At 40.8% G+C, this 25,985-nt stretch overlaps 1 protein-coding gene across 1 annotated transcript in view; it reads left to right on the top strand.

Moving 5' to 3' along the window:
- The window catches only part of dcbld1 (discoidin, CUB and LCCL domain containing 1), a 108,761-nt gene that overhangs the window by 69,574 nt on the left and 13,202 nt on the right, over positions 1-25,985 (top strand). The window contains exons 5-8 of the mRNA XM_048597479.1: positions 7,563-7,635; positions 10,032-10,165; positions 12,676-12,716; positions 19,978-20,193. Of these exons, the coding sequence (XP_048453436.1) occupies positions 7,563-7,635; positions 10,032-10,165; positions 12,676-12,716; positions 19,978-20,193 (464 nt within the window). The remainder of the gene's footprint in view (positions 1-7,562; positions 7,636-10,031; positions 10,166-12,675; positions 12,717-19,977; positions 20,194-25,985) is intronic.

The following is a 25,985-nucleotide window of genomic DNA, read 5'->3' on the forward strand; positions in this document are numbered from 1 at the left end:
TCAGAGGCTAGCAATACTGCAGCAAGTATATCTCAGCTCCTACAAGGCACAAGTCCAGAGTGTGACTTGCCTGGATGAGTGCATTTCCAACAACACTCAAGAGGCTTGACAACATCCACGACACTGCAGGCTGCTTGATTGATGCTACATCCACAAGCATCCATTGCCTCCATCTCCTACACTCAGTAGCAGCAGCAGAAATTTCCTCACAAAGCACCTTCCAACCCCACAATCACTTCCATCTTGAAGGACAAGAGCAGCAGATACATGGGAACACCACCTACACCTATAAGTATCCCATCAAGCCACTCACCATCCTGACTTGGAAATATATCACAATTGTTTCAGTATGGAATTCGCTCCCTAAGGGAATTATGGGTCTCCCTACAGCACATGGACTGCAATGGTTCAAGAAGGCAGATCACCGCCACTTTCTCAAGGACAACCATGGACAGGCAATAAATGCTGGCCAACCAGAAATGCCCATGCCCCACAAGTAAATTTTAAAAAAAACAAAGCACGTCAGAGGTCGGGAATGCTACAGTCAGTAACTCACCTCCTGATGCCCCAAAGCCTGTCCTCCATGCGCAAAGTATACATCAGGAGTGCAATGGAATGCAGTCCACTTGCCTAAATGTGTGCAGGTTCAAAAATAGTCAAGAAGCTTAACGTCACTATTCGCAAAGCAGTCTGCTTAATTAATCCATATCCACAAACATTTTCTCCTTCCACCACTGACACACAATAACCACAGTGTCTACTACATGGGAACAACACCACCTGCAAGTTCCTCTTCGATTTCAGTCTCCATCCTGTTTAGCATGTCACTGCTCCTTCTTTGTCGCTTGATCAAAATCCCAGAACACCATCCCAAAACATCAGTGACTGGATACCTGCACCAAATAGACTGCAGTGGTTCAAGAAGGCAGCTCACCTTCTCAATGGCAATAAATGTTGCCCTAGCCAATAATGCCCACATCCCATGAATGATTTTTACAAAATGGATCTGACAAATACATTGGTTGAAAGATTAACAGTCAGATTTGTAACTGAAGAACGTATTCCCCTTGAGGAAGAGAGAGTCCAAATACTGTCATGAAGCTTTCCCATGTAAGGAAACATGGCATGAAATCTGGAGTTCCTGGATGATAGTAATTCCATAACCCTTGATGGAATTAGGCACGGAAGTAGGCAATTCAGCCCTTTGATCATGCTCCACCATTTAACATGGTCATGGCTGATCTTATCCTGGTCTCAACTCCACTTTCCTCCCTGCTCCCCATTGTCCTTTATCCCACTTTTCATCAGAAACGTGTCTATTTATTTCTTGAATCTGTTGATTAATTCTGCCTCCACTACCTTATGGGGCAATGAGTTCCACAGATTCACAATCCTCTGAGAGAAATAGTTTCTCCTTGTCTCATTTTTGACCCTATCTCCTCTAATTCTATATCTATGACCTCCTATTCTAGACGGTCCCACAACAGGGACCATCTGTTCAATGTCCACCTTATCAATCCCCTTCAGCATTTTATATGCTTAATGAGATCCCCTTCATTATTCTGAACTCCAGTGAGTACAAGCCCAAGCTATTCAACTGCTTTATCTATGATAGCCCTTTTGTCCCATGAATCAATCTGGTGAATCTCCTCTGAACTGCCTCCAATGCCACCAAATTCTTCCTCAAGTAAGGAGATCAAAACTGGACACAATACTCCAGGTATGATCTCACCAACACCTTCCATAATTGCAACACTTCTTTACTTTTAGAATCCAGTTCTTTTGCAATAAACACCAAGATGCGTTTTGATTTCCCCAACTGATAACATTTTATCTATCTCAGCCTTACATATACACCAGGACTCTGCCCCCACAGCTCTCTTTGGCAAGGAGTTCCAAAGACTTTCAAACCTCTGAGAGAAGAAATTTCTCTGCATCTCAGTCTTAAATTGGTGCCCCTTTATTCTGAGACTATGCCCCCTGGTCCTAGACTATCTCATGAGGGGAAATATCCTCTCAGCATTTACTCTGTCAAGCCCCTTAATAATCCCATATGTTTCAGCGAGATCACTTCTCATTAATGGAGACAGGGGCTTAGTTGAGGTATTAAATGAATACTTTGTGTTTGTCTTCACTAAGTAAGATGCTGCCCAGGTGGTGGTGAACTGGCAGAAAGTTCAAACACTTGAAACATTTAAAACTGAGAATGAAGAGGTCATTCATAAGTTGTCTGTACTTTAATTTGATAAAACACCAGGACTGGAAGAGAGCGATCCAAAGCTGCTGTGAAAGTAATAGAAAAAATTACAGAGCCCCCGGCCATAATTTTCTAGTCTTCCAGAAACTTGGATGATACTGGAAGACGGGCAGATAGGGACAGAGGTACAGGAGTAGGCCATTCAGCCTCTTGAGCCTGTTCTACCATTCAGTTAGATCTTGGCTGATCTATGACCTAACTCCATAAATCTGCCTTTGGCCCATATCCCTTAATACCTTTGACTTAACAAAATTTATCTCTCTCAGACTTAAAATTCACAAATGATGCAGCATCATTTGCCATTTGTGGAAGACACTTTCAAACATCTACCAGCGTTTGTGTGTAGAAGTGCTTCATAACATCTCTCCTGAATGATCTGACACTAATTCGCAGACTGTGCACCCTAATTTTAGAATCTCCAACCAGTGGAAATAGCTTATCTTTATCTAGTCTGTCTTTTCCTGCTAATATCTTGAAGACAATTGTTGTATACTTGTTCTCACCAGGATGTAAAGGTGAGCCCAGCATCCAGCTATGGGTTATTCATTTTAACCTCAATGGAGAAACTTTTAGAAGTGATAATTTAAGGCAAAGTTAATACTCAATTTGGCAAATGTTATTATTTAAGAAAGGCCAACATGGAATTTTTCAGGATAAAGAATGTTTGACTAATTTGAGTCTTTTTGATGAGGTAACAGTAAGTGTTGATGAGGATAATTCAGTTGGCGTGAGGTTACGGACTGCCAAAAGACATTTGATCAAGTGCTTCATGTGAGCTCATTGGATAAGAGAGATTGCAGCAATTTGGGGCAAAATGCTTTGGGGATGTCCCCATAAAATTCTTCCCAGTATTGCTGCTGTCCCTCTTATTTCATGAGCTCACGAGTTGGTTATATAACACTTTTTCCAGGCCCTTGGGTGACGACTTGATGAAGCCTGTTCTGCAGCTATACTGTATACAGGCGAGCTCAATTAGTAGCCAGTCAGACTTCCACCCCTCAGTGAAATGAAGCTGTACCCTCTGCCCAATCATATTTGCCAACAGTTCTGGCACTGCCAAGAGTTTAGTGGGTGCTGGCAGGACTCCAGGAAGGAGCCCAAAGAAGACCCAGTAAACCGCAGAGTGAAGTAAATCGGTCAGACTCAACATTAACTCTGTTTCTATCTCTGCAAATGGTGCAAGACCTGCTGAGCTTTTCCAGCTCTTTGTTTTTATTACCACTCTGAACCTTCACTGCTCCAAAGAAAACAAACTGAGCCTATCCAATCTTTCCTCATAGTTTAGATTCTCCAGCCCAGACAATATCCTGGTAAATCTCCTCTGCACCCTCTCTAGTGCAATCATATCTTTCCTATAATATGGATTGCAGAGACTTCTCCAGTTGTTGTGTAACTTTCAGTATAATCTTCTTGCTCTTGTAATCTCTTGTATTGAAGAGCAGTGGGACCCTGTGATAGCCAGTCAGTATCAGTGAGAGAAGCGAGCGAGGTGAGGATTCTCACAGAGAAACAGACAAATTGGTGGCAGACCTGAAAGAGATTCAAGACCTGAACAAGAATTTTCTAGTCTGTACTTAAGTAGGCATAAGGGTAACATAAAAGTAAATGATCTGTATTCTGTTTAGTTGCTCAAAGTTTAGAGAAGTGTAAGCATAATAAGGAAGGAATAGCAGAGAAATTTACCCAGATATTAACTGGGATCATTATAGCATGCAGAGTTGGGAGGGAAAATTTCTTAAACTGCATCCAAGAGAACCTTTTTAGCCAATAAGTAGAAAGTCCACAAGGGAGGGGACAGTTTTGGATATAATATTTGAAATAAGCTGGAGCAGAATGAAGGCAACTCAGTTGGGGGACATTTTAGAGACTGTAATCGTAACTTAGTTAGATTTAGGCTACTTATAGAATGGGATAAGGATGGGCCAGAGATAATGAATCTAAACTGAGGAAAGGTTAATTTTATTAAGGTTAATTATAAAAGATTAATTTGCAAGTGAACTAGGAGCAGTCACGTGCAGATACAACTGTCGTGGAGAATCAGGACACATTCAAGGGGGAAATGGCAAGAGCAAAGGGCAAATATATTTCCTTAAAGACAAAGAGGGGATCCAAGACCAGAGAACCTTGGATATCAAGGGACATAAAGATTAGGATTAAGAAAGATAGTAAAGCTTATGGCAGATACTGAGGGCTCACTAATGCAGAGCTCCTGGAGGATTATAAAAAGTACGGGAGGGGAAATTAGGACAGCTAAGATAATGTGGGTGGAGTACAGGGGGAAGAAAAACACAAAGCTAAAGATTTGGGCCCACTGGGCACCTAGAGGTAATCTGGCTGTGAACAGAACTTGATGAATATTTTGCATCAGTCTTCACAATGGAAAAGGTATAGACATTAGATTGAGGACTGTGTACATATTAGAAGAAGTTCACGGAGAGAGAGGAGATACTGGCTTTAGCAACCTCCATAAGTATATAAATCCACAAGCTCAGAATACATGTGGCCAAGGCTGTTGAGGACGGCAAGGGAGAAGATATTAGGATCTCTGGCAGTGATTTTCAAATCTCTGAGGTCCCAGAGTAACGTTGTCACATTAGTAAAGTAACTATGTGGTAGAAGCATGAAAAGTCTAGCCAATGGATACAAAAAAAATGGCTAAAAAGCTGGAAATAAAGTATAATTAGTGGTGAAGCAATTGTTTCATAAACGGAAGGAAGGTTTATATTGGAGATCCCCATGGATCAGTGATAGAGGTGCAGGAACAGTGGGACTTGATGTATATTTGCATAAATAATTGAAGCTGGCAGGACAGATTGTGAGCACAGTTAATAAAACATATAGTAGTCTGGACTTCAGCAATATGGGTATAAAGTACAAAAGCAAACAATTTATGTTGAATCTGAATAAGACACTGATTTGGCCTCAACAGGGGTGATGTGCCCAGTTCTGGGCAACACACTTTAGAAAGGAAATGGAAAGGGTAGAGAAAAGATTCATAGGAATGAGGAACTTAAGGTATGTATGAAGTTGGAGAACAGCCCAGACTTCTCCCATAGAGAGCAGAAGTCTGATTGGAAATTTGATTGAAGTGTTCAACATTGAGGGCTTTGGACAGAATAGATGAGGAGGAACTGTTTCTATCGATGGACATTTCAATCACCAGCAAGTACAAATTTAAAGTAATTGGCAATAAAAGCAGTGGCAATTTGAAAACATTCTCATACAGCGTGTGGTTAGGATCTGGAATGAACTGCCTGTGCATGTGCTGGTAGCAGGACCAATTGAGGCTTTCAAATGAGAAATTGGATCATTATCTGAAATGAAAAAAAAATCATAGGGCTGCAGGGGAAAAGGAAGAGAAGGCACTTCGTGAGTTGTTCTTTCTGAGGGCCAGTACAGACACAGAAGGCAAAATGGCCTTTTTCTGTGATGTAACCACTGCATGATTCCTCAAAGACAATCAAGCCAGATTTTAAAATATTTATTGGTTCCCTCTCACTCTTCAGACCTGGAGAACTGCCTTCCAATTTATTTAAAACTCTTATCAGAAATGTCAGAGTAATTGATCTTTCTCCTAAAAATTTCCAGCTTCAGAATATGTATGCTTTATATCTCACATCCATGTAGAATAAAGTACTTAGCTTGGATTAATTTAGATATTGTGACCACTATATCATAACACATGCTTCTCCCTTCACATTTTGAATTTGGAAAATGATAGGGTTGTCATGATACATTTACCATTTAATGTAATTTAAGCCAGTTGATAACACAATTTATGGTTATTCAGTAAAGCAGTTATAGATTTCAGGCTCCACTGTACGATTTGAGAATGTATTCTAGAATAACAGACAAGTGCAGAGCTGAGTGAATACTGCATCATCTGTCAAAAAAAAAAATCACCGAGGTGAAAGCAGAAAATAGCAAAAATACTTGGCAGGTCTGATCATCCTTGAGTGTGTGGGTAGAGGGAGGGAGAAAGACTCTACATTTCTGGTTAGCTTTCATTTGAACTGCAAGAAAGTGAACATTTAACCGTTCATAGACAAGTGCAGAGCAAGGTTGAGGACTGGAGGAAAGAACAGTGAGGGAGGTCTGTGATAGAATGGTTGGGAGGAGTGATTAAATGACAAAAGGGTGTTGCAGGTGGATAGTGGCAGTAATGCAACAAGTTTTAAAAAAAAACAAAGGATAGATTTAGACAAAGTGTTACTGGCTGTAGGCAGAACTAATGTGAGCATCTACTCTCCAAAGGAAATAGAAGCCATGAGTTGTTGAACTCTATATTGCATCTGGAAGCTTGTAAGGTGTCTAATCAAAAAGTGAGGTGCTGGTTCTCAAGCTTGCATTGGGCTTTGCTGGAGCAGTGAATAAGGCTGAGATCAGAATCGAGTGGGATGGAGAATTAAGACGGCAAGCAAGCTCAAGGCCTCGCATGTTAACTATAACAAGGTGTTTGGTAAATGATCTACCCAGTGTAGAGGAGATCACATTGTGTACCGTGAATGCATTGCATTAAATTGTAAGAAATACAAGGACATCACTGTTCACAGTTCTTGCAGCTCAGGGAGGTCGGCAAACAGGTTTGGGGATGGTGGAGAGGCCGACTAGGAAATGGAGTGGAAGATGCATTTGTGGGGTCATACCTAAATGATAAAGGATAGAAGCTGTTGGGCAAAAGGAAAGACACAAGGGAACAATATAATGGATCTGGTAGGACAAGGAATAAAGAGAATGGCAGTGCAGCAAATTGGATAGACAGAATGAAGGGCCTGGTCATCCAGTGCAGTGGAATTCTCAGCACAAAGTGAAGGGGGAAATTTTACAAGTACTGGTATGGAAGGTAACATTATCTGCTTTGAGATGGAGAAATTGGGAGAATGCCTTTTAAAGAACTGCGTTTTGAAGCAATTTCTCACTGAAACATAATTACTAATCTCTATGGGGGAAAAAAAAGACTGTTCCTCACCTTTGTCCTTAGCCTTACAACCGAAGATATTTCAAATGTAGAATTTGTCCAAGTACTATGTGTAGACAAATAAGTTTGAAATTCAAGGGTTGTGTTAGGCTGTTATAATCCTTTTGTTACGTTTCAGTGTAAAATATGCAAGTAATTAATGTCATCCTTGGTAAGAGTAAATGGCAGTGCCTTCCATATTAATGGACCTTTGTGGTTGATGATCTTTTTAAAGTGAGTAGTCTGTCTATTGGAATTTTTCTGATTCTAAAACTGGAGCAGGCATCCTGTCCTACTTGCAGTTTAGAAAAACAGACATTAATTTGATATTTTTCATGTTTGTTTTAGCAAAAATTGTCCTGCTGGTTGCAAAGCTGTGGTTGGAGAAGTCTCTGGTGATTTTTCTCAAGGATATAGGCATGTGAGTATCAGACTAGAGAAAATGTCGCTTTTTAATTCTCTGACTGTACATTTCATAGATTCTGTGGAGCTCAAAGCTATCCTGAAACGGATCCTGGTTTTGACATTGATCAAACAAAGATAGGTTGAAAAGCATGTTGTGAAGAGGAACTTGAGAAGGCTACAAAAGGAGTGAGATTGTTGAGTGAGTGTGTAAAGATCTGGTAAATGAAGTATAATGTGGGTAAATGATTCATTTTTGTAGGAGGAATAAAACTAAGCTTATTACCCAAATGGTGGGTGATTGCAGAACTCTGAGATTGCAGAACTCTGGGATGTTCTAGAGTGTTAATGGCAAAAGGCTAGTACAGAGGTACCACAAATAATTAGGAAAGCTAGTACAATGTTATAATTTATTCTGAGAGGAATTGATACAAAAGTAGGGAGATTATGTTTCAGTTATAGTTACAGGGTTGCAGGAACAGGGTGGGTCTGGAGTTTTGGGATATCAGTGTGGACTTGATGGGCCAAGTGGCCTGCTTCCACACTGTAGGATTCTATGATTATACAAGGCACTGGTGAGACTGTAGCTGGTGTAGTGTCGAACACTTTATTTTAGGAAGGTTGTGAATGTGTTGGTAGAAGGACAGGGAACATTCACCAGACTAAAACATGAGTGGACAGGCTGGCTTATGAGGAAAGGATGGTCAGGCTAGATTTTATACCTGTTAAAGTTCAGCAGTACTAGAGGCGACTTGATTGAAACATACAAAATCCTAAGGGGCCTTGGTAGCGTGGATAATATAAAAAATACAACATCAACTTACGTTTTCGTGATATCTTTTAAAATAGTTAAATGTTGCAAAATTCTTCAGGTATCCACATGAGGAGTGTTTAGAAGTGTCCAAAAGACTGGTCAAAGAGGTAGGTTTTAAGGATTAACTGAAAATTTAAAAAAAAGCTGCAAAAACTCAGCAGACAAGACTGCATCTGCAAACGGAGAAACACAGTTAACATTTCAGGTCAATAACCTTTCATGAGAGCTTGTTTTTGTAGTAGGCTTTAATGATTCTCCATAACGGAGAAGAGAGAGGAAGGTGGTGCAAATTCCAGAGCCTAGAGCCAAGGTATGAAAAGTCACTGTTTCGAATGCACAAGAGACCAGAATTAGAGATGTGCAGATATCTAGGATCACAGGGATTACAGATTATGGATAGTAAAGGGCATGGGGGTAGTTTTGAAAAACAGGTGATCGTTTTAAATTTGAGCAGTTCCTGGACCAGTAACCAATGTCAGGCAGCAAGTGGACGTGATAGGATGTGGTGTGGAGCTGGATGAACACAGCAGGCCAGGCAGCATCAGAGGAGCAAGAAAGCTAACGTTTTGGATCTGGACCCTTCTTTTTTCTGAAGAAGGGTCCAGACCCGAAACGTCAGCTTTCCTGCTCCTCTGATGCTGCCTGGCCTACTGTGTTCATCCAGCTCCACACCTTGTTATCTCAGACTCCAGCATCGGCAGTTCCTACTATCTCTGATAGGATGTGGTTTGTATTCAAACACAGGCCAGGAGAGTTTTGGGTGCACAGATGTTAGTGGAAGGTGGTGGTTGGAAGCCCAGTCCCGTAACCACTAGAGGAAACAATGTCATGAGTGAGTGTTTCAGCAATACTTAATTGCCAGTTTTTCATTCAAAAGGTTGTTGGAATATGGCGTACTTAGCCACAGGTTGTGGTTTAGACAGAAGTCGTTGTTACCCATCCTGTCAGCTGTCTAGTATTTTAGCAGCTGACACAAAATGAGGAGACTATTTAATGTTTGTGATTCAGCAAACTTTTGTATGTTCAGAGCAGCTCAGGAGATGTGTTAGAGGTTGTGATATAACTGAGTTTTCCTAACTGTGCATCACCATTTCTGGAGACCAGTCGTTGTAATGATGTTTGTTATGGGGTCAGTACTGATCAGGATAGGAGGTGAACTTCCTAATCTTAATCAAATTTGCGATATTTTTGTCCACCTTAGTATATGCATTGTGCCGTGATTTAATGTTTCATCTAAATGGCAGCACCCCCTCTGTACTGTGTTTGAGTGCAATTTCAATTATTGGTTCAGCACTGGGTGTGACCTGAACCAAGGTGGGACTTGAACCCACGCTCCTGAGGTGGCATATTTCCACCGAGATGAGGCTGATGGTCTTTGCCTGTTAGCAAGACTGGAATTCCTTACCAGCATTGGAAACTTTTGAATTTCTCCTTAACCTTCTCTATTCCAATGGAAGTATTCCCAGGATCTCAAGATTTTCAAAAACAGGATGATGCTAAGGGTGGGAAACTTTGATTGTGAAACATTTGTTTACCTTTGTGAATGAAATAAACAATTTATTAGCACATCAATGTTGCCAATCTAACTAACTTTTTTTTAGACATCTGCCCTTTGCAAAGCTGCCATTCATGCTGGTGTAATTCTGGATGAACTGGGTGGCAAGATAGATGTTGTTCAGCACAAAGGTCTGAGTCGATATGCAAGCATCCTGGCTAATGGTGTTCTGTCAAAAGAGTAAGTAACAAGTTTCCTTTGTTTCGGTTCAAATTCAAATTCAAATTTGTTAATTGAGAAATAAATTCATTATGGCAGCAAAAACTTCTAAGATAAATTGAAATGCTAAGTTTCTCCCCACAGCCCCCTTAACCAAAGGTGACTTGAAGGTCGAAAATTGTTATCGAGAATTGAATAAAATGTGGAATTTTCAGTCGTAAATGTTTTAAAACGTTAGGAATGATTAGCTTGTGCAACGTCACTTCAAGCAGAGCTATGCAGCCATGTATTGATTCTTCGGTGGCAGACGATACTCTAGATTGCTATCAGCACTCCCTCGTAGATTTCCTCATTGATATCGTTGCCAAGCAACACATGGACTTTGCAGGTAACTGCCTGTTGTGCCATCTGCCCGAGGGAATCACTATAGTCAGAGTAATTCCCTGCTTAAAGTAGCACTATGCAAACACATCTTTGTCTCTTGTTACCTTAAATAATAGAACATTGAACATAGAACATAGAACATTACAGCGCAGTAATGCTCGATGTTGCGCCGACCTGTGAAACCAATCTGAAGCCCATCTAACCTAAACTATTCCATTATCATCCATATGTTTATCCAATGACCATTTAAATGCCCTTAAAGTGGGCGAGTCTACTATTTTTGCAGGCAGGGCATTCCACGCCCTTACTACTCTCTGAGTAAAGAACCTACCTCTGACATCTGTCCTATATCTATCACCCCTCAATTTAAAGCTATGTCCCCTCGTGCTAGCCATCACCATCCGAGGAAAAAGGCTCCCACTGTCCACCCTATCTAATCCTCGGATCATCTTGTATGTCTCTATCAAGTCACCTCTTAACCTTCTTCTCTCTAACGAAAACAGCCTCAAGACCCTCAGCCTTTCCTCATAAGACCTTCCCTCCATACCAGGCAACATCCTGGTAAATCTCCTCTGCACCCTTTCCAATGCTTCCACATCCTTCCTATAATGCGTTGACCAGAACTGTACGCAATACTCCAAGTGCGGCCGCACCAGAGTTTTGTACAGCTGCAACATGACTTCATGGCTCCGAAACTCAATCCCTCTACCAATAAAATCTAGCATACTGTACGCCTTCTTAACAACGCTATCAACCTGGGTGGCAACTTTCAGTGATCTATGCACATGGACACCGAGATCTTTCTGCTCATCCACACTACCAAGAATCTTACCATTAGCCCAGTAATCTGTATTCCTGTTACTCCTTCCAAAGTGAATCACCTCACACTTTTCCGCATTAAACTCCATTTGCCACCTCTCAGCCCAGCTCTGCAGCTTATCTATGTCCCTCTGTAACCTGCAACATCCTTCCACACTATCCACAACTCCACCAACGTTGGTGTCATCCGCAAATTTACTAACCCATCCTTCTACGCCCTCATCCTGGTCATTTATAAAAATGACAAACAGCAGTGGCCCCAAAACAGATCCTTGAGGTACACCACTAGTAACTGAACTCCAGAATGAACATTTCCCATCAACCACCACCCTCTGTCTTCTTACAGCTAGCCAATTTCTGATCCAAACCGCTAAATCACCCTCAATCCCATGCCTCCGTATTTTCTGCAATAGCCTACCATGGGGAACCTTATCAAACACTTTACTGAAATCCAAATACACCACATCAACCGCTTTACCCTCATCCACCTGTTTGGTCACCTTCTCGAAGAACTCAATAAGGTTTGTGAGGCACGACCTACCCTTCACAAAACCGTGTTGACTATCCCTAATCAAATTATTCCTTTCTAGATGATTATAAATCCTATCTCTTATAATCCTTTCCAACACTTTACCCACAACCGAAGTAAGGCTCACTGGTCTATAAATACCAGGGTTGTCTCTACTCCCCTTCTTGAACAAGGGGACAACATTTGCTAGTCTCCAGTCTTCTGGCACTATTCCTGAAGACAATGACGACATAAAGATCAAAGCCAAAGGCTCTGCAATCTCCTCTCTAGCTTCCCAGAGAATCCTAGGATAAATCCCATCCAGCCCAGGGGACTTATCTATTTTCACACCTTCCAGAATTGCTAACACCTCCTCGTTATGAACCTCAATCCCGTCCAGTCTAATAGCCTGTATCTCAGTATTCTCCTCGACTACATTGTCTTTTTCCTGCGTGAATACTGACGAAAAATATTCACTTAGCACCTCTTCGGACTCCACACACAACTTCCCACTACTGTCCTTGACCGGCCCCAACCTTACTCTAGTCATTCTTTTATTCCTGACATACCTATAGAAAGCTTTAGGGTTTTCCAATAAAGGAAAAGAAAAAGAGCAAGACCAAATTTATTTAGTTATTTCACTCCAATGTAAACTTAGATTGTGTGCTGAAATCTGTAGCAGGGCTTGAGGCTACAAAAGAGTAAGAGCACTGAGCTCAAGCTACCATTTAGGATAAAAGTCATTCATGTTTACTATTTTCAAATGTCTGACTGAAAATATATTGTATTTACATTTCTCCTTGTTTTGTTGCATTTTCAGTGGATCCCTGTCAGATAAACGGATTGTGTTTAACACTAATGGTAAGATAGTATTGTTAAAATTATGAACTTCGTAAGGTTGTTATGTTTGTGAATGGCTCTTTAAATTTCGGTAAAATGGAAGAATGAAGGGAGTCATATGAGCTGTTCTAACTTCTTCCCCAACCCACGCTTGGGCGGCATGGTTATTAAAAGGTTAAAGTGTGATCTAGGTTATTTATACTGGGAAAAAGGTACGAGATATTCACACAGGGGAACAACGGCATCTGTGATGACTTCTGTAGTCTGTTGGTCTCCCAAGTCTCACAATGAGCTATCGAGAATGTCAAATTTTATGAATGATTCCACTTTAATTAAACTATTTCGTTCCAAGATAGAATGGACTTGGATTTAGAAGATAGTTAATCAGCATTTCTACCAGATACAAAACAAGTGTGGTTCACATTGCCATGAACATGGGCTTTGAAAGGGAAACATAATAGAAAGCTTTTGTATTGTAATATTTGTTAGGACTTTCTGAAAATGTCCTTGAACCTTTCAGACAAGGCATGCAAGAATTTGAGGAAGAGAGGGTAGAAGGACAGAGGGAGCCAGTCTGCATTGTTTACCACATAGAATGTAGGTAAGAGCTCACACAATGATTGCAGAGACCAATTTCATGAGATTTAAATGAAGCTGGAAGATTCACCTTTGACTAAAGGGAGGGATTCCAGAGAAACCACCACCACGAGAGTCAGTTCAGAGATTTGAATTTATCCTGTTGTAAAAGGGAAGCGAGCCGTCAGGAGCTAAGAACAGCTTTGGACTGGCTTCTGCAGAATGAAGTGACCACTGAAGAATTGGTGTAAATTATAACCATGGAGAGGATTTTCAGTCATTTTAAAAATTAAATGAGGGAAGTTCATTTCTTAGCCTAAAGTATGACTTGCCTACAAAATTAATATTTATCCAGTATTGTTTCTAATTTGTTTTTGTGACAATTATTTGTTGCTTAACAGTCTCACTTGGGACAAGGGCTCATAGGCCATCTTAGGCCTCAGCTGGCCCATGTATGATTACAAAGGAGTCAGGGGCAGGCAACAGAGTGGTAGGAAGGTCATCTAAGGAATTTTACAGGCCCTTTCCCACCTGAAAACCTATTGGCAAACCACTGTAAAATTCTGCTCCTCATTTTGAGACGTAATGCAGCATAGCTTAAAAGCTTTCTGCAGTTCTTTGAGGAGTTAAGAATGCTAATTTATGACTGTTATCCAGCAGATTTTCAGAAAGCCTTAGGCAAATTTCCTCATGTGTGGCTAATTAAAAAAAAGTCTTAAAGTTGTGGAATAGCCAACAGTCTAACTGGTATGGCATTTGAAGACAGATTAGTGAGTGTGTAGCTCTGCAGGAATCTTTGCAGAAACCTGTTTGCAATGTAAATGATAGGCAACTGAGTTTTTGTAATACTAATACATATGCCGATGATACAAAGCCTTGTGGGCAAGTGATGAGGAAAAATGAGAATGACTCTCTCCAGAGAGACTTGGGACCAACTATGGAGTTGAACTGAGTGTGACAGATAATGTGCATAAAGTCAATGACCTGCATTTAAATAACTTCCAAATTAGGTTTACTGTCTACTGACACTTCAACTGCGAAAGCTTGCTTTCTTGCACAGCATTAATTCTCTTAAAGTTAACTACACTGCAACTGCAATAAGTGAACAATGGTTGTACATCAATTTTAGAAATCAATGCCGTTCATTGATTCTTTGAGGCCTCACTCATCACCACTATACAGGCTGCTTTAAGTTTTTTGTCTTTCAGGGCTGCTGCTAGCCGGAAGCTAGACGTAGTGGTTTGAATTTTCAATCAAATTATTTTGGGTCAGGTTGTAAAATAATGTCTATTGGAATATGCACGTTTATTTTTGAAGTCCTTATTTATTAGATTACAAGAGCTGTTCCTGTACAGAACATTAACAATAGTATTAAAAAGACCTTTATGTAAAAGAATGTACAAAAACCAATAAATATTCAGTGTGGTAGTTGTGATTATCTTGTGTGTGTGGGTCACTAAAGACCATAACCAGCTTGGTCTCTTTACCAAAAACCTACTCAAACACTGGTGGTTCTTGGAGATATTGTAAGGTAAGGTTTTGCCCACTATTATTTGGGCGACGTGAAAGTTTGAACATATCTCAAAAATGAAAACTTTAACATAGCTTTTGGACCTGAAAAAACATTCAAGCGTCTTGGTCACTAGGCTTGAATTGGATGTATGCAAATGTTTTCATCAAGCGCTGAATGCAAACAGGTTTAGATCCGTAGAATTGATGTAACTCAAATGAAATTAATGCCAGACTAAGAGAATCTTTGCTGAAGTAACTCAGAAGAATGATTTTAAAAGATCAACAAAGAATTTATAGTACAGGTAAAGGCCAGTTGACCTAGTGGATTGATGTCACTGCTTCTACTCCATATGAGCTTCCCCCTGCCCTATTTCACCTAAATATTTCAGCATTTTATTCTAGTCCTTTATCCCCAGGTACCAGTTGTTTGTGTTAGTTGCTCCATGTGTGGTGAATTTCATAGACCAGTTGCCCTCTAAAGAAGGGAGCTGAATTCTTGATTGGATTTACTAGTTACTATCTTTATATTTGGACCATCTAGTTTCAACTGTCAACAAGTAGTCGCATCTTACCTCTGTCTACCCTGTCAAACCTCCTTCATAATTTGTCTCTTTTGGATTACCTATTGACCTTCTGTCTTCTGCAGAGAAGAGGTCCAATTGGTTCAGACTTTCCTGATGAATACAAACATTCCAGGCTGTATTTTCCCCCTCCCTGAAATGGTGACAAAGTATGGAAAATTCAAGAACAATGTAAAAATCTTGAACCTTGACGTCAAGAAAAGGTTTTGCAATTTTACCCTCCAGCTTTGAAAGATGACTTCAGATTCTCACTATCAAGTGCCAACTACCTTCCTTGCATGCATTGTGTCTTGTCATTAGCCACACTCACCCTGTTTCTTTGCGACTTCCAATTCTCCTCTTCTTCCTGAGAAACCAGGCACCTTAAGTTGTCGATATGGAAATTGTAGCAGATACCTGACAGGCACAGCTCACTAAATGTTAGTCATGGCAACATCTACCTATGCCTTCAGCATTATCTCCTGCACACTCTCATGCTCCATGTTGATGTACTTTGGCAGCAGCAAACCACCAGCCTCGCCACACCTGTGGCAGCTCTCAGATAACTTGTAACACTACTCCAGCCCTTCACACTTTATATTGGAATAACGGGTCACTTATAACTTGAAAGCTTCTGCTGGATCATGTTGCATGCAGCAACAATCACATATCTTGGGCATCAACAAAGTCTTGTAACTTTTAGATTCATTTCTGACGTGGTACTTACTTGTCTTTTAGTGCAGGGGCAAAGACAGCCAGCTTGTCATGGTGTTGTGCAAAGAACTGTCAAAGAAGGTGAATATATCGCTGCATGGCACTATGTCATACCTACAGCATGTGCCAGCAGCTTAAGTAGCAAACATAATCCATTGATTCAATTTAATGGCTATGTCTGAAAGTTAAAAGGGTGCAGTCCTGACAGTGATGAAAGAGGTGGTATAGTCACACTGAGTCAAGAAGCTTACCTGATTTCAAACCAGTCGATTGATCACAGTCAGTCAGACACTTTGTCCTCCTAGGTTCCATGGATCTGTATCCTAGCAGTCAATCTTTTGGACCACAGTCTGTCCTGTAGGTCAAATCCAACCAATCCCAGGATTACAATTCAGTTAGTAAGGGTGCTGTGGAAATTTCAGACCAGACGCTGGGCCATGCTCAGTTTGAGTTGTCCTGCAAAGTCAGTCTGGGAGTGGGCCATAGTCAGTTCCAGAGGCTTGCTCAATAATGATCAAGGGACTTATCAAGGGGCAGCCCATGGAGACATAAAGAAAGTCTCATTCAAGTCTGGGGATGGATTTCGTTGCACTGGGTCAATGATAGCATTCCAGCGATAATCCTGATGATGACCTGTGCTCCAGAACTTGTCCTATCCCTAATCATGTTCTTCAGTCCAGCTACAATACTGGCATCTTTGTAACAGTGTGGGAAATTGCCCAGGTATGTCCTGAACACAAAAAGCAGGACAAATCTAACTTGACCAATTACAGCCCCATCAGTCTCCTCTTGATCATCAGTAAAGTGATGGAAGGTGTCATCAACAGTGCTATCAAGCAGCACCTGCTCGGCAATAACCTGCTCAGTGATGCCCAGTTTGGGTTCTGCCAGGGCCACTCAGCTCCTGACCTCATTACAGCCTTCATTCAAACATGGACAAAAGAGCTGAATTCCAGAGGGGAGGTGAGGATGACAGCCCTTAATATCAAGTTTGCATTCAGTGGAGTGTGGTATCAAGGAGCCTTAGCCAAACTGAAATCAAAGAGTATCAGGGGACAAACTGTCTGCAGATTAGAGTCATACCTAGCACACAAGTTAGTTGTGTTTGTTAGAGGTCAGTCATTTCACCTCCATGGCATAAAGGTGTTCTTCAGGGTAGTGTCTTAGGCCAGACCATCTTCAGCTGCTTTATCAATGACCTTCCCTCCCTTATAAAGATCAGATTCTGGGATGTTCACCGATGATTGCACAATGTTCAGCATCATTCATGATTCTTCAGGTAATGAAGCAATCCATGTTCAAATACACAAGATCTGGGCAACATCCAGGCTTGGGCTGTCAAGTGGCAAGTAAAATTTGCACCACACAAATGCCAGGCAATGATTATCTCCAGGAAAGAATCTACCTACTATCACTTGACATTAAGTGGCTATGCCATCAGTGAATCCCCCACTGTCAACATCCTGGAGGGTATCATTGATCAGAAACTGAACTGGACTAACTATATAAATGCAATGGCTACAAAAGTAAGTCAGAGGCTGGGAATACTGGAGGTGAGCAACTTATCTCCTGACTCCCAAAGGTTTGTCCACTAACTACAAGGCCCATTTGAGGAGTGTGTTGGAATACTCCCCACTTGCCAGGATGACTGCAGCTTCAACAAAACCCAAAATGCTCGACACTATCCACGACAAAGCAGCCCGCTTGATTGGCGCCACATCCACAAGCATTCACTCCCTCCACCACCGATGCCCACTAGCAGCAATGCGTACTATCTACAAGACGCACTGCAGAAATTTACCAGATTTTAGACGGCACCTTCCAAGTCCATAATCTTTCCTGTCTTAGAAGCACAAGAGCAGCAGACACAGGGATGAGGCACCACCTGCAATTTTCTCTCCAGCCTGTTCATTCAGATTCTTCGATGTTTTTGGGTCAAAATCCTAGAATTGCCTCCCTAATGACATTGCGGGTCCAACTACACATGGACTGCAGCAATTCAGGTTTGCAGCTTACCATTACCTTCTCGAAGGTAGTGAGGGGTGACCCACCCCAGCCAGCGACATCCACATTAAATAAATTTTAAAAAAAACTCTGCTGGAAACAAAAATGTAGCAAGTTTCCACTACTCCATCCACCAGCACCTGTCGGTTCCTGGCTTCCAGGGAGCTAACGTGCCTTTCCTGGCCATGTTTTCAGGGATAACAACGTGAGGGCCAGTTCCTGACTTGCAGCATCTGAAGTGGCGCGTAGCTGGGTTTTAGATGTGGTGCCAAAAGAGTGAATGTTGGAAAGCCCTACCAGCAAACAGCACTTCCCCTTGTTCAGCTGCGCAAAAAAGCTGCTGAATCACTTCAATGCATTTGTAACAAAATGAGGAGAGGAAGCTTGTGAGAAAAAAAGACGCTGTGTGCCATGCAAGACTGGATTCATGAATCTTTCAACAACACGCTTCAACTGAAAACAGGGAACTTCCACCTTCAGTTCTAATATCATCTTTGTAGACCTTTATTGCACTTTATCTAGTGCATCTTTATATATTCAAGATATGTTTATGTAACGCCATTCACAATCTCAAGATGTGGTAAAATGCATTCTAAGCAGTGGAGCATTTATTTTTTCTGCAAATGTAGTTCGTCTTGTGTGTTGAGAACTGCAACCAACTGCATGCATAGAAAGCTCTCTCAAACAATAATGTGATAATTCTTAGTTTTTTTTTTAAAATATTGATTGACAGAATGAATATTGGCCAGGACTCATTTTTTCCTAACTAAGATTCTGTACAAATTGAAAATAACTCTGTTTTTCGAATCTGATCTTCTTAACTGAACCCCTGTATATTGTTGGTATATTTTATAGCCTTGTTAACCTGCATTGTTCCCTTAAATCATTTGTGCATCCGAACGCCATTTAAACTCTTATTTCCCAAAGATGATGTGGCATCCTTATTTCTGTCACTAAAGGGCAGCACCTCATCATTCTGCTGGGAACTTTTTGTTTAGCTATTTGAGTTATCAACGTGATACACTAATGTAGATTAAGACATCTAGGCTTGGGTATTTACAGTTAGGTTCCATATCAAAAGGCTGCTGGCTTTAAGATCAACTATAGTTTGATTGCATCCAACTTGCTAAGATTCTAGAGGTGGATGTGTAACTTGAATATTTTTTTGATCCATGGCTGAGATGGCTTCTATTGGCCTGGTCCAGGGCCTGAGTAGAGTTAAGGTAGAGGTGAAAGGTGCAGTAGCAAGTCTTAAGGACCCAAGTACAATTATTGGTTATCTGGGGAATCCAGTTACTGTAAGCTCAACTGGGCTGCAGGAATTGCCACAAGCCAACTTTGAATAAAAGTTTGTCAGAAAGGTAGGCAGTGAGTTCAGCCTTTTTGACAGAGTTGTTTTATCTAGGAAGTGTATTCAGGAGGTTTGGTGTCTATGAAGCCTGATATCACATGTAAATGATTTCACTCTGTCCCTCATAAATGATGTGTTATCCCCATGGCTTATTGGCTGAAGAGAGCCAAAGGGCAGAAAGTTATGGATAACATGCTAACCAAACAGGAGTTGTTCCATTTCTGGCTCATTATGCACAATGATGGCGAAGACAAGGTGCCAAAGGGATGTTTCCACAGAACCTATGAAGTATTGGGACACTGGAGGCTTGACACAATTCTCTACAAAGATGCCTGTGTATATGAGTAAAATTAAACTTGCAGTTGTGATAGCTATCAGGAGTAGGTGAGCAATGTGAGTTTTTTTTTTCTCAATGCTGTAATATTTGCTAGGTTTCTAGTTATTGATGCATACTGAGTTAAAACTAGATTCTACTAAAGTAATCCAGGTGGCTAATGTCTATCCATCCGTGTTCTTTTTGAACCCCAATTCCACAGTTTTCTCATATACACATCTCTTTACTCAGGTTGTAATCAACCCTTGGGAATGGAATTGGGACTCATTGCTGAACATCGGATCAATGCCACATCGTTCTGGCGATGGACAGATGAAAATGGTCAAACTGTCAGTTGGTCACCAGACAAAGCACGACTTAATGTTCCAGGACCTAGTTGGGCTGCTGCCGAGGGTGAGAGCCAGCAATGGCTCGAAATAGATTTGGGAGAGAGGAAGTGCCTCACAGGTTAGTTCTGAGTCAACCATTTTAAATTATACAAAACAAGAGTTTAGTCAATATTTAATAGATTATTGAGTTTGAAAAGGTATGCTGGTTCAAATATACTTGATGACAGGCATGTATCTTTATCGCATCACCATGAAGTAACTTTTTCATTCTAAAAAGTTGTTAACGTTATGTAGAATTGTTCTCAGTGTTCAGCCATGGCCCTGTTGAATGGCAGCGCAGTCTCAAGGGGCTGAAGAGCCTGCTCCTTTTCCTGTTTCTTATGGCCTTCTTGTGGGCTTATGGTGTAAATAGCTGTGCTCCTAAAATTAGTGAAGAAAGGTGCTGCTTATATGATAGTGTAATAAGTGCATTCACTAATATTTGCCTGGTTTTTCATAGCAATCCAGTGTTTTTTTCCGTCTAAAACAAATGCCCAAATTTATTCAATGAATATTACAAATAAATTTAAAGCCTTAAAGTATCACACTGAAACAAGATCAAATGAAATTGCTTAGTCTACTATTTTAACATTTAGCATTAACTAAAATTTAAAATAAATTCACTCTTAAAATAACAATTGCAAAAATGTTATCTTGCAAATTGAGTGATTACAATACTATTCAGAGATTGTCATTTCAAACATATAAATTATTAGCACTTAACCAGCATCATGAATTGATTAAAAACCAAAAGAACTGCAAATGCTGTAAATCAGGAACAAAAACAAAGTTGCTGGAAAAGCTCAGCAGGTCTGGCAGCATTTGTGAAGGAGAAAACAGAGTTAATGTTTCGGGTCCGGTGACCCTTCCTCAGAACTCATTTCTGAGAAAGGGTCACTGGACCCGAAACGTTAACTCTGTTTTCTCCTTCACAGATGCTGCCAGACCTGCTGAGCTTTTCCAGCAACTTCGTTTTTGATCATGAATTGATTGGTTTCCGGTCCTCTCAGAAAATAAGGAAACTTAATACTATGGTGCTTCTTAGTGGAAATCAAAAACTATAAAGCCATCCACTTGATTTGGTATGAGGTCCGGAATCAACATAATTTTTTTTTAAGGCCAGATTTGAAAGTCTTCCCTCTCCCCAACTCAGTGGAGAATGGATCAGTAGATAGGCTGTGGGCATCAGCATATTTGGTTTGTGCTTTTCCTCATTCCCCATAGCAGATTTGCATGAGGAAACATATCCCACAAACTGTACAGTCTTTAAGTGAGCGCTGGGATAGTGTTTAGAAGGACTTTATTTTGCACTTCTGGTTGGAACTGATGTTACGATTTATGAGGTGCTTTGCTGATGGTCTTGGATTGAAGAAGCAGAGCGGCCATTGGAGATCTGACAAGGGGACAAGGTGTCTCTGGAAAATGTTAACAAAGCTCTTTCGAGTGAAAGACAAAAGTAGCACAGAAGAGGCCCTTCGGCCCATCATGCTTGTGCTGTCCTATCTACATTAATCCCACGTTCCAATACTTGGCCCATAACAATGACTGTTATGGCATTTCAAGTCCTCGTCCTGGCACTTTTTAAAGCCTCTACTATCCTCCCAGACAGTGCATTCCAGACTCCCACCACTGTGGGGGTGAAAAATTGTTTCCTCAAATCCCCTCTGAACCTCTTGCCCTTCACCTTTATAATAATGTCCCCTTGCTATTAACTAACAGGAACAGCTGCTTTCTATTCACTCTATCCTTGCCCCTCATAATCTTATATACCTCAATCATATCCCCAGCCCCAGCCTTCTCTGCTGTAAAGAAAACAAAGTGAACATATCCAGCCTTTCTTCCTAGTTAAAATGCTCCATCCCAGGCAACATCCAGGTGAATCTCCTCTGTAACCCCCTCCAGTGCAATCACATGCTTCCTTTCGTGAGGTGACCAGAACTGCACACAGTACTCCAGCTGCGGCCTTACCAAAGTTTTGTACAGTTCCAACCTAACCTCCCTGCTCGTGTAATCTTTCCTTCAACTGGAAAAGGCAACTGTCCCCTATGCCTTCATAACCACCCTATTGCCACCTTCTATGGATGAGCACTCCCTCTGATCCCTCTGTTCTTCTGAGCTTCTGCCATTCATCATGTACTCGCTTGTCTTGTAACTTAACTAAAGTGCATCACCTCCCACTTTTCAAGGTTAATTTCCATCTGCCACTGATCTTTCCATCTAGCCAATCTGTCTATATCCTCCTGTAACCTTCTTCCTCATTATCAAACACCAGCAAACCCTCATTCTCATTTAATATATTAAAGGGCAGTACCCCCTGTCTGCAATATTTAAGACTGTTTTGGATCCATTTTGTCTTGTTACCCTGTGCTTTACCTTCTTTCTCAATCTCCCGTGTGGGAGCTTGCCAAAGGCCTTGCTGAAATCTAAATGATGTATCAACTATACAACTCTCATATAAACACCTGATCACCTCCTTGAAAAATTCTATCAAATTTCTTAGACATGACCTTCCTCTGACAAAGCCTGTCCAAGTGGAGATTAATCTCTGCTTTAGAATTATCTCCAACAGTTTTCCTATCACTGTGAGACTCTCTGGTCTGTAATTCCTGGTTTATCTCTACCACCCTTCTTGGAAAGTGGAAACAAATTAGCTGTCCTCCAATCCTTTGGTACCTTCCCTGTAGTCAGAGAGGAATTAAAAATTAGGGTTGGCTTTCCTGTAATTTCCACCATCACCTCCCAGAGCAGCCTGAGATGCACCTCATCCAGACCTGGAAATTTGTCCACTTTTAAGCCTGCCAAAACCTCCAATACCTCCTCATACCCTATGTCAATCTGTTCAGGAACCTCATATTTGCTCTGCTGGAACTCTGTATCTACATCCTGCTCTGCCTGACAGAGGTGAAGTAATCATTTAACACCCTACCAAAGTCCTCTGGCTCCACACAGAGATTTCCCACTTGGTCCCAAATGCATGCTACTCTGCCCCACTCCTTCCCTGGTTAACCTCCTCTCCTTAATATACTTATTTACTATTATTGGGATTATCCCTAATTTTACCCACTGATGGTCTTTCATGCCCTGCCTTTGTGTCCTAATTGCTTTCTGAAGTTCCCTCCTGCACTTGTTATACTCCACTGAGGCCTCTGTTTGAGTTGCTCTCCCTTTGCCCCTGCTGAAATCCTCTTTTTCCCTTCTTATCCTGTCCTGAATATTGCTAGACAACCAGGCTTCTCTGGGCTTGTTACTCCTACATTTCATCCTAAAAGACCTGTTCTCTCCCCATTTCCTTTGTTTTGTGCATTCTACACTTCTGCTAAAGTATTTCCCACAACTAGCTGTCTACTAGTAGACTAGACTTCTAGTAGACTAGTCTACTCTGGCTAGTTCCTGCCTTTTTTTAAAAGAAAATCTGCTCTCTTCAATCTAAAATTCTCTTTTGCAGACTATCTCCTTCCTTTTCCATTACAGTGTTGTTGTTGATAAATGCTCCCTCACTGCCATCTCAACCAGCCTTCATTGCCCAGAATTAGGTCCAGCTCTGCACTGACTTTTGTTGGACCTTCCATGTGTTGACATAAAAAAGCTCTCCTGAGCAATTTCAAGAACTCTACCCCCTCTAAACCCTTTACACTGTGACTATCCCAAATAATGTTTGGAAACTTGAATTCCCCTAATGTAATTACCCTACTATCAGCATTACACACCTCAGTGAATTGACTACATATTGTTCCTCTATTGTCCACTTACTGTTTGAGGATCTATAATACAGTAATGTGGTTGACCCTTTTTATTCCACAATTTTACCCACAAAGCTTCTTTTGAAGATCTTTTAAAGAATATCTTGTGTCCGTACTACAGTAACTAACTCTTTAATTAGTAATGCAGCACTTCCTCTGCCTCGCTTGAAGATCCCATACCCTGGAATATTGAGTTGCCAGTCCTGTTTCTCCCTCCCGTCTCTGACAAAGCCGTACTGAGACATACAATATCTCATTTCCATGTGTTAATGCACACCCTTAACTCAATTGTCTTACCTATCATACTCCCAGCATTATAATAGAGATCATCAAGGCTTACCTTACTGTATAGAGTCACAACATGGCTGAACTCTCTCTATCCTGATTCCTTTACTATGTTAGCTGTGTCCCTATTATATTAATGCCCTTTCTGCCCTCCAAACAGCACTAGTAACCTATCCGCAAGGATTTTGGTCCCATTCTGGTTCAGGTGCAGACCATTTCACTAGTACAGGTCCCACTTTCCACAGAAATAGTCCCAGAGATCAAGAAGTGTAAAACCCTCCCTCTTGCACCAAGTCCTGAGTCACGCATTCATCCTATTTCTGTACTCGCTAGCTTGTGCAACTGGAAGTAATCCATAAATTACTTCAAGTTGTAGATCAGAAAGAATATTCTCCTTCCACCATGCAAACAGCAGGAAAAAAATACTGTTCTTTAAGAGTTGAAAATAATAAGTAAATGATTTGCATCATAAGCAAAAATCAATTATATTGGCTTTTTGTAGTATATATGATGGGGTAAGAATTTCTGTTACTACTTCTGAGCATATTGTTTTTCAAAATTTTACATAAATACATTTATAAATACCTGCAAAATTTACACTTTTTCGTAGCATTTGATTTAGAGTCATAGAAACGTACAACGCAGAAACAAACTCTTTGGTCCAAAACGTCCATGCTGACCAGATATCCTAAATTAATCTAGTCCCATTTGCCAGCATTTGGTCCATGTCCCTCTAAGCCCTTCCTATTCATATACCCATCCAGATACCTTTTGAATGTTGTAATTGTACCAGCCTCCACCACTTCCTCTGGCAGTTCAGTCATACACGCACCACCCCCTGGGAAAAAGACCTTGACTATTCACCCTATCCATGCCCCTCATGATTTTATAAACCTCTATGAGGCCTATATAATATTCTTCAGTTTATATGGTCCTGTAATATGTTGCTTTAGTGAACTTGTATGGCAATAATAGAAAAACCCAAAACACACTACCAATTTCCAGATCCTATTAATATTAACCAAGTTCTGAGGATCACAGAACTCTGCTTTCTCTCCACAGATGCTGCCAGACCTGCTGAGTTTCTCCAGCAATTTCTGTTTTTGTTTGTTTCTTATACAATTTGTGATGGACAAGGTTTTTTAAAAAATTTCATCTGTAAAAAATAACATAGGTTAATATTGCCCTTCAAATACAGGGGATTCTGATATAACGAGATAGTTCTTTCTAAGAAAATTGCGCAATAGCTGTGCCATTTAAACTAATGGGGTGGAATTACATTATAGGTAAGGAAAGTTTGCATAATACAAATAGTGGTCTAAATTCTTCAATCGCATTAAAGCCAATTAATGTTGATGAAACACGTGTTATAACAGAACCAACTGTAAATGGATATGCTGTAAACATGCTGCCTTTAGGAGTCATGTCCTGCTCCTGCATCAAGCATTTTATGGTGGTTGAATCAAAATCCAACGTGGGCATTGTATTGAAATAAAACCGATAGCTGCAGATGCTGAATATCTGAAACACAAACAGAAATGGCTAGGGAAATTCAGCAGGTCTGGCAGCATCTGTGGAGAAAAAGCAGAATTAACGTTTCAATCCAGTGACCCTTCTTTAGAACTTCTATAAAGATGCTGTTCTGAGGAGGGAGCACTGGACATGAAACATTAACTCTGTTTTCTCTCCACAAATGCTGCCAGACTTGCTGAGTTTCTGCAGCAATTTTTGTTTTTGTTTCAGTGTATTAAGTCTAATGCGTCAGGTATGTATGTGTTCTGTAGCAAACATAGAAATTTTACGGCAACATGAAATGCAACATAAGAATTAAATGCTGACTCTGTGA

Source organism: Rhincodon typus, chromosome 5, assembly GCF_021869965.1.
Source record: "Rhincodon typus isolate 14 chromosome 5, sRhiTyp1.1, whole genome shotgun sequence".
Classification (NCBI taxonomy): domain Eukaryota; kingdom Metazoa; phylum Chordata; class Chondrichthyes; order Orectolobiformes; family Rhincodontidae; genus Rhincodon; species Rhincodon typus.